Source organism: Prionailurus viverrinus, unplaced genomic scaffold, assembly GCF_022837055.1.
Source record: "Prionailurus viverrinus isolate Anna unplaced genomic scaffold, UM_Priviv_1.0 scaffold_35, whole genome shotgun sequence".
NCBI classification, from domain to species: domain Eukaryota; kingdom Metazoa; phylum Chordata; class Mammalia; order Carnivora; family Felidae; genus Prionailurus; species Prionailurus viverrinus.
The window spans coordinates 6275392-6287657 of record NW_025927605.1 but is presented as its reverse complement, the minus strand read 5'-3'; the positions used below and the strand labels follow the sequence as shown (position 1 = coordinate 6287657).

The 12266-nt window shown below is 57.4% G+C and overlaps 1 protein-coding gene across 2 annotated transcripts; it reads left to right on the top strand.

The window, feature by feature from the left end:
- The first annotated feature begins 3480 nt into the window (after nt 1-3480).
- SP6 (Sp6 transcription factor) lies at nt 3481-9548 on the top strand. Of its 2 annotated transcripts, none has more exons than XM_047845322.1 (2): nt 3481-3720; nt 5919-9548. In XM_047845322.1, exon 2 carries the CDS (start codon nt 5977-5979, stop codon nt 7105-7107), a length of 1131 nt encoding a protein of 376 aa, XP_047701278.1. In that variant the 5' UTR covers nt 3481-3720; nt 5919-5976; the 3' UTR covers nt 7108-9548. The 2 variants fall into 2 exon arrangements, with proteins under 2 accessions (XP_047701278.1, XP_047701281.1); XM_047845325.1 differs by lacking the exon at nt 3481-3720 and adding an exon at nt 3945-3993.
- The last annotated feature ends 2718 nt before the right edge of the window (nt 9549-12266 follow it).

The window sequence follows — 12266 nt, the reverse complement described above, 5'->3', positions numbered from 1 at the left end:
GGACAATTGTTACGGGCAGACCAGCTTTAATACTTTCGTAGGTCAGTCTCCACAGAAGGACAACTGAGATTTAGAAAGGACCCCAGATATAACTGTGACTTGTCCCCGTAATCCAAGATGGGACCCGTTTGTCCTATTACAGTCGGGATCATGGATGGCTTTGATAGGGAGATCAGTTTAAGAATGCCACCCCCTTCACCTTCTGCATCTAAGGGAGCCGGACTCTCTGGGCCATCACTTCTGCCCTAGCGAGGCCAGATGGAGTAGCAGGCAGAACAATGGCTTTGGAGCCTGACAGATCTGGACTCAGTTTCCTTCTCTGTCTCATTTAACAGCTCTGTAATCTTGGGCAGGTCATTTCACATCTTTGATCCTCGGCTCCTCGTTTGCACAATGGGAATAATAATAATAGTGACTTTGCTGCATGCCCATGAGAATTAGAAATATTTGTGGGAAGCACCTGGAGCATAGTATATGCTCAATAAAGACACAGCCGCTATGGTGTCCACGGGGACTAGTGAGGCTCCTCCAGGTACAAAATGATTGCTGATTGCTGACCGTAAATGAGGTGTAAGAAGAGGGGTAGCAGGACTGGACATTTGTGGCAACATCTGTCTATTTACGTCTTTGGGGGAATGACGAAGAAGGCTAGAAATGGCCCGATTCCTGGGCAAATCTCAGTCTGTGTGGGAGACGACGTAGTAAGCAGCATTGTTCAATGTTGAGAAGATGTAAGAGTACCGGGCAGTGGTTCTGTTAGCAGTCATATCGACATCAGACCATGGGCACCGTTTAGTAGGAAAACGTCTGGCCAGTGGGAAATGGAAAGGACTGGAACCAGAAGAATGCAAGTAGAGGGGGACCTGGAAGAAAGACAGCACCCCGAGTCAGAGGCAGACAGCTAGGCAGGGCAAGAAAGCAGGATGGCTGAATTTTTCTGAGAGGACTGGACTGGGACCCTAGGCGGCCGCCAGTCAGGGTGGGGTGAGATTAAAGGGGGCCTGGGGTGAAAGTGGGGTGGGAAGTATGCTATCCAGGGGCTGGATCCCTTTCTCTGTTGCTTTCCAGGGAATGATGGAAGGAGCCAGGAAGATAAGATAATCTGGTGCCTATAAATAAATGGGAGGGTGGACTCAGATCCCTCAGCAGAGTGTTAGCACCTTAAGAGCAGTAGCTTCAGGAATAGCCAGAAGGCCAGCGGGCTGCAGGGAGGTGGAGGCAGAGAATGCCTATGGGTAAAATCAGACTTAACATAGGAGCCTGAATCACAGGTTCCCTTCTGGACGTGACTGTGAACTGGGATGCAGACCCAAATTGCAGAGATTTGCAGGCTGAGTGAAAAGAGATAAAACCGTGTTGACAGAGAATTGTTGATGTTGCAGTGGCCACAAAGACCCAGAGCAGTTCTAGAGAGTTCTACATCACAGGGGTCTGAGTGTCCGGAAGAAGGAAATTCGACTGACTGGAAAGTATGATCCCTGACATCCCGAAACACCCCGAGGCTCCCCAGGAGCTTGTCTTTTACTCTGCAGGGCAGCTGCTCTGCCTGCATTTAACAGAGGAGGAAACTGAGGCTCAGAGTGACTTAACCCACCAGCTCAGCTCAGCAAGTACAGGGCTGGGGCTACAATTTGGGTCCACCAACTCCCAGTCCAAAGATCTTGTGAATATACCTTAACCCAACGAACATTTGCTGGGAACCTACTTATTTAATAATTACAACCACATCTTCCCTTTTCTGTGACCTTACCAGGGGACCCAGGGGCTACGTGTTTTAGGTACATCAATTCCTTTAAGCCCCAGGAAAGTCTGCCAACTTGAACTCGGGTTGCTCAGATGAGGGAATTGAGTCTTAGAAAAGAGGGAGATGGACAGAACGAATCAGACCTTGACTCTGAATCTAAGAACGTGTGTGTTTGGGGAGGGGGCGGGGAGCACACAAAGACTGATTTTCAAGTGGCTTGTGGATTCAGTTTAGCCGTTTTATAGTGGCACTTCGAGCGTGTCCCAAACGGAAATTCGAGTCTAGTAAAGCAATAGTGGCGGAATCGCGGCTGCAGAGGTGAGATTGAATCAGCCTAAACTTTGGTGCTGCTGTGCCTAATACGACTGTAAAGACAAAAAACGAAATTTAAAAGGCCGATGGCAAAACGCGTAGGGAAAGCCAAACGGCGCAACGAAGAAAAAAAAAAAATATATATATATATATATATATAAGGAAATTGATCAGAATTCCGGTGCAAGAAAGGAGTCGCTTCGGGAGGTCAAGGCGGCGGGTAGAGGAGGCACCAATCACCAATCGGGAAGGGAGCATCGGACTATCCGGGCGGGCGCACAGGCCAGCCCGGCGAGGAAGAGGGAGGAACTCCTCTAACCACCGGGCGTTCCGTATCTCGATCAACTGGGACCTTGAGAGTTTTTCGGTGGGCGCCGTGAACGCCCTGAAATTTTGCCAGAATGTTGCCCTGTGTATGTGCATTTTTTTCCTCAAAGGAATCCCAGACCCTTCTCCAAACTTGGGTTTAGACAGGTGAGAATCGTGGCAAGGGGTCGCTCAAATCTTTCCAGAAGTGTCCCTTCCCAGGTCCATTCAGGAGCCTGCCCCAGCTTTCAGGGCTGGGTGCGCGGGGGGGGGCAAGGGTGGCAGGGCGTATGTAGGCTGAGCAGCTCCCGGACGGAGGGGGTCGCGTACTTGAGAGGTGGTCTTAGGAGGTGCTGGGGTTGCTGCCCAAGGGGAGATGGGGAGTGGGGACTGAGGGGGTCTGGGAGACGAATAGGGGAAGGCAGACCCGGGCAAGTTGGGGAGCAGGGGAGCAGGGCAGAGGAGAAGAGGAGTCCACCCCAAAAAGGCGAGTGGCCGGAGAGGGGGGGAAGCCAGAAAGGCAGGGCGAAAATGTCCGGGGAGGGTGGTGGTGGTGGAGAGGAGCGGCGGAGAGAATGGTGGAGGAGGGCCACAGCCCAGAGTTCTCACGGCCTAGGCCCGAGGTAGACCGGACACAGCCTTGGCGCTCAGTCCTGTTTCCTTTTCCTCTCAGTACCCGGACCGCGCTGCCGGGCCGGGCGGGTGGATCGAGCGCCCTGGAAGCAAGCGGCGCCCCAAAGGAGTCTCCTTTTCACGCAGAGAACCCGGCCCCTCCTCCAGGCCCCCAGGGTCCGCGTCCTGCTTCCCCCGCCACCCGGAGCCGGCTCCGGGGCAGTTTTCCACCCGAGGGGCGTGTCTCGGAACCTGGGGAACGCTCCGCCCAGGACCCCCTCCTGAGGACTGGAGGGGCGAGGGAGGAGCGAGGGAGGGGCGGGAGGCGACCTAGTTAGCGAGCCCGCCCCCTCTCCGCCGGCCGGGCCTCGCCGGGCCTCCCGTCCGGCCGAGCCCGCAAGGGTTAAAGGCGGCGGCAGGTGAGGTGGGCGGGGCCGCGGACTCGGGGAAAAAGGAGCGCAGGGCAGAGGATGAAGGCAGAGAGCGCGGGTGAGTCACGGGCGGAGCTGGCCTCGCTCGCTCGCTCGCTCGCTCCCTGGCTCCCGCCCGCCCTCCGCCCTCCCGCTGGCCCTCCGCCCCTCCTCCGCCTCCCGCTGCCCGCCGCCCGCCGCCGGGTCCGGTCGCGGCCCCGCTCGTCCTCGGCTCCTGCCCCTCGCCTCCGGAGAGCCCGCCGGCGCGCGGGGCCCATGAGCGCCCGTGGGTAGCGCGCCAGCCAGCCGTGCCCGGAGCCCGAGCGCAGCCTCCAGGTAGGAGCCAGGGTCTGGGCGGCCAGGGGTGCGCGATCCCGGGCTCCTCTCGGAAAGACGCGCCGCGCACTCGCCACAGCCTCCCGTGGCCTTGGGGGAGGTGGTCCTAAAGAATCCGAGGGGCGTGGAGCCCAGGCCGAGTGAAACCTGGGCGGAAGGGCGAGACGAGGGACCGAGGAGGCTGGAGACCGGGGAAACTGGAGCGACTGGGACAACCGGAGGACTGGAACCTTGAGGACTGGGAGTACGGAAGTCCTGACCACCTGAGCGCCGGTGATCGGGAGAGGGAGGCGGCGGAAGGGGGAAGAAGGGTGTCTCTACCCGGCTTCCTGCGTTGGGGAGCGGGAAGCCAGGAGTGCGCGCCCTGCTGTCTCCCTTCCCGAAACTTTGCAGGCAGGCCGTGGCATCCCAGGACCGGACTCCCTGGCCCTGTGTCGGGAGAGGCCACTCTGGAGCCTGGGTCGTTAGCTTCCCCGCCCCCCGGTCCCTGGGGCAGTTCCCAGACGCCAAAAGCTATTAGGGTCCCAGGCCTCTTTGCTCCCGCCCAGCCCCTTCTGGGCTGCCCCGCCTGGGCCTGAGGCTCCATCCCTGCTACTTCACCCTTGTTCCTTTTTTGTGGTAAGGCAGCGGGAGCCTGAGTAGGCGCCCCAGTCCCCCTCTCCCTCCCTCTCCAAAACTACCAGGGACACCTCTTTGGTCCCAGAGGCCAAAGGTGGTAGGGTCAGCTGAACCCTGCTGTGGGAAGAAGTCCCTGCCCTAAACCACTGCACCTCCTCCCCCACCATCAGAGAAGGCCAGGCACACAAGCCCGGACACCTGAGGCACCAGGGCTCCCAGGCTTTAGAGAGGTGGTGAGAGAAAAAGGACTTTCAAGTCACAGATATGTGGTTAAGAAAGAGAGGGGTGGGTATCTTTTGGTTCCCAACGGTGTAGGGAAAGGGTAACAGACCAGGAGTCCGGAGACCTGGTTCACAGAGGTACATAGAGTATGCATTTGTTGATTGAACAAATAAATGAATGTCTGTTCAAGTCATTTCTCCAAATGCTGCCTCAGTTTCCTCTTTTTTTTTTTTTTAAATAAGAGGGTTGGCCTGAAGCAGTGATTCTCAGTTTGTCTGTATATTAGAACTGTCTGCAGAACACCTAAGAACGATCGAAGCCTAGAATGCACCCCCTTATATAGTCTCTTGGGGTAATTCTTCTCAGTGTCTGTGATTCTGGCTTTCCTTGTTGCCCTCCGCTGTCCCCACTTCGACTCTGCATCCCGTAAGGGGGTGACAGTTTTACCTTTCAGAGCTTGCTAGTAAGCTCTTCTCTTGTTGACCCCTTCTCTGGGGAAGCTGACCCCTCCCAGCTTCACATCTGGGTCTCCCCCAGATTGGAGGAGGGCACGGGTAACAGCCAGACAGCCAGCTGTGTGGCTGTGTGGGTCAGGACAGGAGAGGAAGCTTAACTTTCTCTGGTGGGGAGAGGTCCCCTGGGAATCAACACTGAACCTGCACCCCAGGGAGGTGAATTCCTGCCTGAGGGAGAGGGGTGGGGGCCAGGAATGGAAGTGGGTTTGGTGGAGCCATCTGGACAGAGAGCGGAGGGCAATGGTAGAGAACAGTGAAATGCTCTTCCTCATTGAACATGCCTCAGGGGCGGAACGAGGTCTCTTTCCCCAGTATCTCAGAACCTGCTTTGAGCTTTGGAAAATCAGGTCACCTCAAGCTTTGAGTTTCAGAAACAGACCACCTCCCTCTCCTCATCTGTGTCCTGAGTTAAACTAGGGAAGCCGAGATGGGTGTAGAGCCTCCATTTGGGCTGGAAGCAGGGCTGCAGAAGGTAAACGCCACACTGCCCTTTGCGCTGGTCTGGGCAGATAGGGTGGGGATGGTTTTAGCATGGAACTGTAGGTGTATCTGACCTGCCAGCCTGGGACCAGCCCAACTGTCAGGATGAGCTGGGCCCCATAGGAGGGATCAGCTAGGAGAAGGTAGACTCCCCCGCCTTGGCTGAGAACCTCACACCCTCAACCCTTCCTAGCACTCCCAAATTCTGTTCACTGGTCGTTAGTCCCCACTCGGAGGTGTGCTCCTCTTTTGCAGCGGCCAGTCCCAGTCGGGAGAGGAGCACTTTGCGGGGAGGCCGTCTGGGTTAGGACTGAAAGTGACTTGGTTACTTTGCTCACTTCACCTCCTCTTTGCCTCCTTTAGGTCCTACCTGAGGTGCCCCTGACCATCCCTGTTCCCCACCCCACCCCGGATCCCGGCAATGCTAACCGCTGTCTGCGGCTCTCTGGGCAGCCAGCACACGGACGCGCCTCACGCCTCCCCGCCGCGCCTCGACCTGCAGCCTCTCCAAACATACCAGGGCCACACGAGCCCGGAGGCCGGGGACTACCCCTCCCCGCTGCAGCCTGGGGAGCTGCAGAGCCTCCCGCTGGGCCCTGAGGTGGACTTCTCACAGGGCTATGAGCTGCCGGGGGCCTCCTCTCGGGTAACCTGCGAGGACCTGGAAAGCGACAGTCCCTTGGCCCCGGGACCCTTTTCCAAGCTCCTGCAGCCGGACATGTCCCACCATTACGAATCGTGGTTCCGGCCAACTCACCCAGGCACTGAGGATGGCTCCTGGTGGGACCTTCATCCGGGCACCAGCTGGATGGACCTCCCCCACACTCAGGGCGCGCTCACCTCGCCTGGCCACCCCGGGGCGCTTCAGGCTGGCTTGGGGGGCTACGTCGGAGACCACCAGCTTTGCGCACCGCCTCCCCACCCGCACCCGCACCACCTCCTCCCAGCCGCCGGAGGGCAGCACCTCCTGGGGCCTCCCGACGGGGCCAAGGCCTTGGAAGCGGCCGCCCCGGAGTCCCAGGGGCTGGATTCCAGTCTGGACGGAGCAGCCCGGCCCAAAGGCTCCCGGCGGTCAGTGCCCCGCAGCTCAGGCCAGACCGTGTGCCGCTGCCCCAATTGCCTGGAGGCGGAGCGACTGGGGGCTCCGTGCGGGCCCGACGGGGGCAAGAAGAAGCATTTGCACAACTGCCACATCCCGGGCTGCGGGAAAGCCTACGCCAAGACGTCGCACCTGAAGGCGCACCTGCGCTGGCACAGCGGCGACCGTCCCTTCGTGTGCAACTGGCTCTTCTGCGGCAAGCGCTTCACGCGCTCCGACGAGCTGCAGCGCCACCTCCAGACCCACACGGGCACCAAGAAGTTCCCCTGTGCCGTCTGCAGCCGCGTCTTCATGCGCAGCGACCACCTGGCCAAACACATGAAAACCCACGAGGGCGCCAAGGAGGAGGCTGCCGGGGCGGCCGCGGGCGAGGGCAAGGCCAGCGGAGCGGTGGAGCCCGCCGGGGGCAAAGGCAAGCGGGAGGCCGAGGGCGGCGCGGCTCCCTCCAACTGAGCTCCTCCGGTACCGCCCCCCCCCCCCATTGGTCTCCCCTGGGGGCATCCGAAGAGCTTTCCTCCTGGCCTGATGCCTTTGGGGGCGACTTGAGGAAGAGGAGAAGGTGGTTATTTATTGAGGGGCAGGAAAAGTGGTGCCGGGTCGGGGAGACGGGGCGCTAGGTAGGGGTGTTTTGGTCTCGGGACCGGACGAAAAGTGTTTGGCTAGGCTGGGGGAGCTGCGCATGCCCCTCTGTCCCCCCCCCCCCCCCTTCATCCCTTATTTCGCTCCTGTCCCCAGGCTCGGGGGTTGGGGTGGGGTACCCCTACCGCGCCTGGAGGGTGGAGGGGACCTGCTGGAAGAGACGGCGCGTCCCTGGAGCAGAGAGGAGTGGGGCCGCCCCGGGCGCTGAGGGTAGTTGTCTGGACACGTCCTTAGCGCCTGGGAACCGGGACATAAAAGCGCCTCCGGACCCGCCCTGCGGCCCGGGTCCCTTTCATCCCGCTTTTAGTGCTTCTGTCCCTATGGTTTCCCGAGGGAGAGCTGAGGTGGGGTAGGAGAGGCAGGGGTCCCCCTTAGGGAGCGGTCTCTATCTGGTTGGGAGGGTTGTTGCTGTAGAAATAACTCCTTTGATGTGCCTCCCGGTTAACCCTTCCAAACCCACTCTGATGGGGCCATGAAGGAAGAGAGGAAGCGGCCAGAATCCGGGACAGCCGTGCAGCCAGAGCTGTGGGGTTGAGGGGAGAGCTAGATTGGGAAGGGGGAGGGCAAAAAAAAAAAAAAAAAAAAAAAAAAAGTCCCCTTCTAAAAGGAGAGAAAGGGATTTGGCGGGGCAGTGGAAGGAGCTAACCCCTTCCCTCTAACTCGGATTCAGTCCTTAACTCATGGTTTTTTATGAAAAATAAAGTTCAGTATAGTCCACATTCCCCATCTGTTACCTGATGTAGGTTTTCAAAACAGCCAGAAGCCCCCACCCTAGAATTGATGTAGGTCCCTCATCCCAGGTCACCCATCATTTGCTTCTCCCTTAGGGACGAGAGGAAGAGGGTTACTTGGTTGACCAGGGAGTTAGGTGGGGTGTCCCAGCACAGGGACCTACAGTGGTCCCCACTTGGAGCGGGGAGGATTCGACCCCTGCCCACCTGCTCACTAAGCCCCAGCTCTTTCTTTGCTCTGCCCTTTCCTTTCTCTGCTGCCTGCAAGACTGGCCCCTCCTATAGAGTGTGTGTTAGAAGGCCCCTTTCTCCCCATTTTGACTCTGGGCAGGGGGACTCCCTTTGCATATGAAGGAGGTGTTCTCCTAGTGGAAGGGGTCTGTCTTCTGAGGTGATATCCAGGAAGCTGTTCCTGTCCCCTTCTTTAGAAGCTAGAAATACATCCTGATTGTGATCCTGGAGTGGGGACTGGGGAGGGGAAAGCCTAGCAGGGGCAGAGCCAGAGTCAGGCAAAGGGAAGGAAGCTGATGGGGGAAGGATCTGGAACTAGCGGGCTTTCCCAGGCTAGAGGTAGAGGCCATAACATTCCCCCTGACTTCCCCTTCCCCCTTGCCCCTCTTTCTCTACCCGGACCCCTATGCGAGGATTAGTTGTGTATTGATTTTTAAGTTATAAGCAAAAGGTATTTTATTTAATATTAGGGCACGTGTGTGTGCATGTTGTTTGTACGTGTGTGTGTGTGTTTCTCTACTGAGCCTGGGGTCTCCAGCTAGAGAGATCCCACCTTGTTCACCCCGTCCAAGGTCCTAGGACATAGGCCCACAGCGTCTCTTCCTCCCTTAGGGATGCTGGAGCCCAGTCCCCAGGACTGGGAGCTAACTGGGAAGTGGGTCTGGGGTCTGGGTAGGAATATGTGTTTGTGTAAAAAAGGGAGCCCTTCTTAAAAGGGACAGGGTGACTCTCCCTGAGAGGCTCATGGGCCTGGGGTAGTTTAAGAAGTAATGTTCTTTCTTTTTGCTCCCTCTTTTCCCTACCTCTTGCTACCCCAACCAGAGGTCCCTTTCCTTGCTGAGAGGGTTGGGGGCAGGAGAGATCTGGGAGCGCCTGCAGGCTGCCTGGGCAGGTGGAGAGAGGGGGAGAGAGGGAGGGCACTGTGGGTGTGGGATGCCTTTCTCCTCCACCCATCGAAACCAGCCACCCCCTCCTGGTGCCACCAGGACAGTCTTCCCCAGTGACCATCCTATGGGGAACTCCTGAATGGCTGTTCGAGGTTGTAGGGGGACACCGATGTTCCCCCTACGGAGGCCTTGAGCTCCAAGGGTGCCGGTGCGGGCTTCGGATAGGTTTTCTTCTGCTCCCCTCCTTCATAGATCTAGGTTGCTTGGCTGTCTGCCCCCCTTCTAGGCAGCCCCCTAGAGGAGAAATGTAGGATTTTTTTTTTCTTTTAACTGCTGTGAACCCACTTTGGGGGCGGGGGGAGGAGGAGGAAGAAACAGCCTGTGTTTTTTATGCCATAATAAAGTCATCAACCACATCATTGCTTCATTTGTCTTCCAGCTCTGGTTTCCTTTTTGACTCAGTGTCCCTTAGCAGTGAGGACGAGGCCGGCTGCTGGGTGGGGTGGACACTTCCCTTTGATCCTGCAGCCCTGCGCAGCCTCACCTCCCTTTGTTTGGGGCAGAGCTGAGCCGATGGAAGAAGGGTCAGATCCTTCCCTGGAGGTGGCTAATGCCGAAGGAAGGAGGAGCTCCCTCCGGGTTGATAGCTGGGCTGACTGTCCCTCCCTGGGGGATAAGAAGGGTGTAGATATTTCCTTCCTCCACATATAAGCTCCCTCTTTCCCCTCCTCTGCCAAGAATGCTGGTTCCCTGCCTTCCCAGGGAGAACCAGCCTCTGGGGCCCCGTCACCCCGCCCCCGTGGGGGTGTGATCAGTCCCTCTGGCTGTCAGTGAGGCGGGGGTGACTGACAGCGATTTCTTCACCCAGGATGATCCCTATCAGGGACAAGGCGATGAAAGGCAGCCAAGATATCTGATGGGCTCCCGCCCAGCTGGAAAGTATGAGGGAAGGATCCTACTGCAACTCTCAGCTAGAGGGCCCGCCACAGTTACACAACCACAGTGTGCACAAACGCACCCTCACTGGACCCATCGGGCATCCTTGGATATGCAGAAATGCCCATCTGTATACACTTTCCCCGGGCTGCCCAATTTCTGGTATTGCAGCTGGTGCCTAGTTCACGTGCAATGAGAAACAAACACCTTATGACTCCAGAGCCCCAAAGCTAGGAAGGTTGACAGGATCGATTTGGGACTCCAAAGGGCCAGGCCAGATTACTGGGTAGTTTTACCTTCCCATCCTACATTTTGGCCAAAATTATTATCTTCCCTAGTGGGATTCCGGTTTCCCCCATTCCACCCCTAGCCCAATTTCCTGGAGCCAAATCTGGTACCCAGATCGGCTCCTCTCATCACTTGTTTGGGAGAATCCGGAGTCACAAAGTTTAAGGCCACTTTGGGATATGAGGGGGGCGGGGTATCAGAATGATTTAGGGGGTGGAGCTGGAAGCAGACTCATTTTGGGGGGAGCAACTGTTTATTTTCTCTTGCTCCTGGATTCGGAAGCCTGGGAAGAGGGGCGGGCACACAAAGTTCCAGTGATGGTGACCTCATGCCCATCCGCCCCACTCCTTGGGGTGCTTCTTTTGTCTTCCAAGAGGTTGGGGGCGGGGGGAAGTTAGACCCCAGGAGCCTGGTGAGTCCTCTCCTCCTTTAGCCCATCGCTGCCCCCAGGGACAGCAGGGCAGCTGTGGGGCCGGCTGGGCCTGTCTGGGCAGGGCCAGGGCCACCCCTCCTCCCCTCGCAGCTCCTCCTGCTGACCCGCATTCTTAGCGGGGGCCTTTGGTGGGGCTCTGATGTTTGCTCACTGGCTCCGATCGGCAGCAATGCTGCTTGGCTGGCCTGGCCCCCCTGAGGGAGCCCAAGGCCACCATTGATGCCTCAGATCTGGTGCCCCCAACAGGGATGATCCTGGAGGGGCCGGGAGGGAATTAGGGAAGTCAGACCATGTGGGCTGACCCTTTGGGCAACCTCTCTGAGTGGCCATCTGCTGTCTTGGGAGGTGGGAGTACAGGCCTTCTAGGGTGTTCGAGTGAAATCAGGAATGGGAAAGTGACCGAGCCGCAGGCTGCCTGGGAACTGCAGCCTGGGGCTGCGCTGTGGTCCCGCGGACACACACTGCCCCACCGCGGGAAGCAGGGGACGTGCAGGAGTGGAGCTGGCTTTGCGGCAGGCTGCTTCGGGTGCTCATGTTCGTCAGCACGCAGCCTTGATGTTTGCTTCTGGAATGACGTCCAAGGGCAAGCTCACAACCCCTCCCTGACAGCGCACCTGAAGACGCCTTCACTTTCCATTAATTCTGGTGAGCCCGACTGCTCAGCATGTTAGCCGTGCAGGTTTGAAAAGAGTCTCAGGATCCAAATAGGCTGTTTCCGCCTGGTAGAGGGCATATTAGAGTCACCCATGGAGTTTTTCAAGACACCCTGATTCATTTTCCAGCACCCCACCAAGTTATGCCCTTAGGGACATATTAGAGCAGCGCTTCTCAAACTTGACACTAGGGGTGGTTTTTTTAAAAAATAACTTAAAAAAAAAGTATTTATTTATTTAGAGAATGCAAGCAGGGGAGGGTCGTAGAGAGAGAGGGAGAGAGGATCCCAATGCAGAGCTTGACGCAGGTCTCGAACGCACAAACCTTGAGGTCATGACCTAAGTGGAGGTCAGACACTTAACCAACTGAGCCACCCAGGCGCCCCTGCACTGGGGGTGTTGTTAACCTGCTTCAGATTCAGTAGGTTTGAGGTGGGGCCCAAGATTCTGCATTTTTAACAAGCTTTCAGGTGATGTTGATGCGGGCAGTCTGTGGAACACTGAGTAGTGGAGTATGAAAGTATTATGTTGTGCTGTGGGAGTCACGTGGCTGAAAACGAATGTCTCCCCTCCCTCCCCAAACCATGGCTGAGAACCACTGATCTAGTTCAATGCCATCATTTTGCCACTGGGGAAACTGAGGCCCTCAAAGATAAAGTGACCTGCCCAGACAGCCACTGCAGCTCCATAGCAGATGCAAGACAAGATGCCAGTGTTTAGAGTTCCAGGCGATGCTCTTCCCTGCCTCCAGCCCAGCTTCTAGGTCAATTCATCTTACAAGTGGCAGTCTCCCTTCTGAAAATGAAGCCCACCT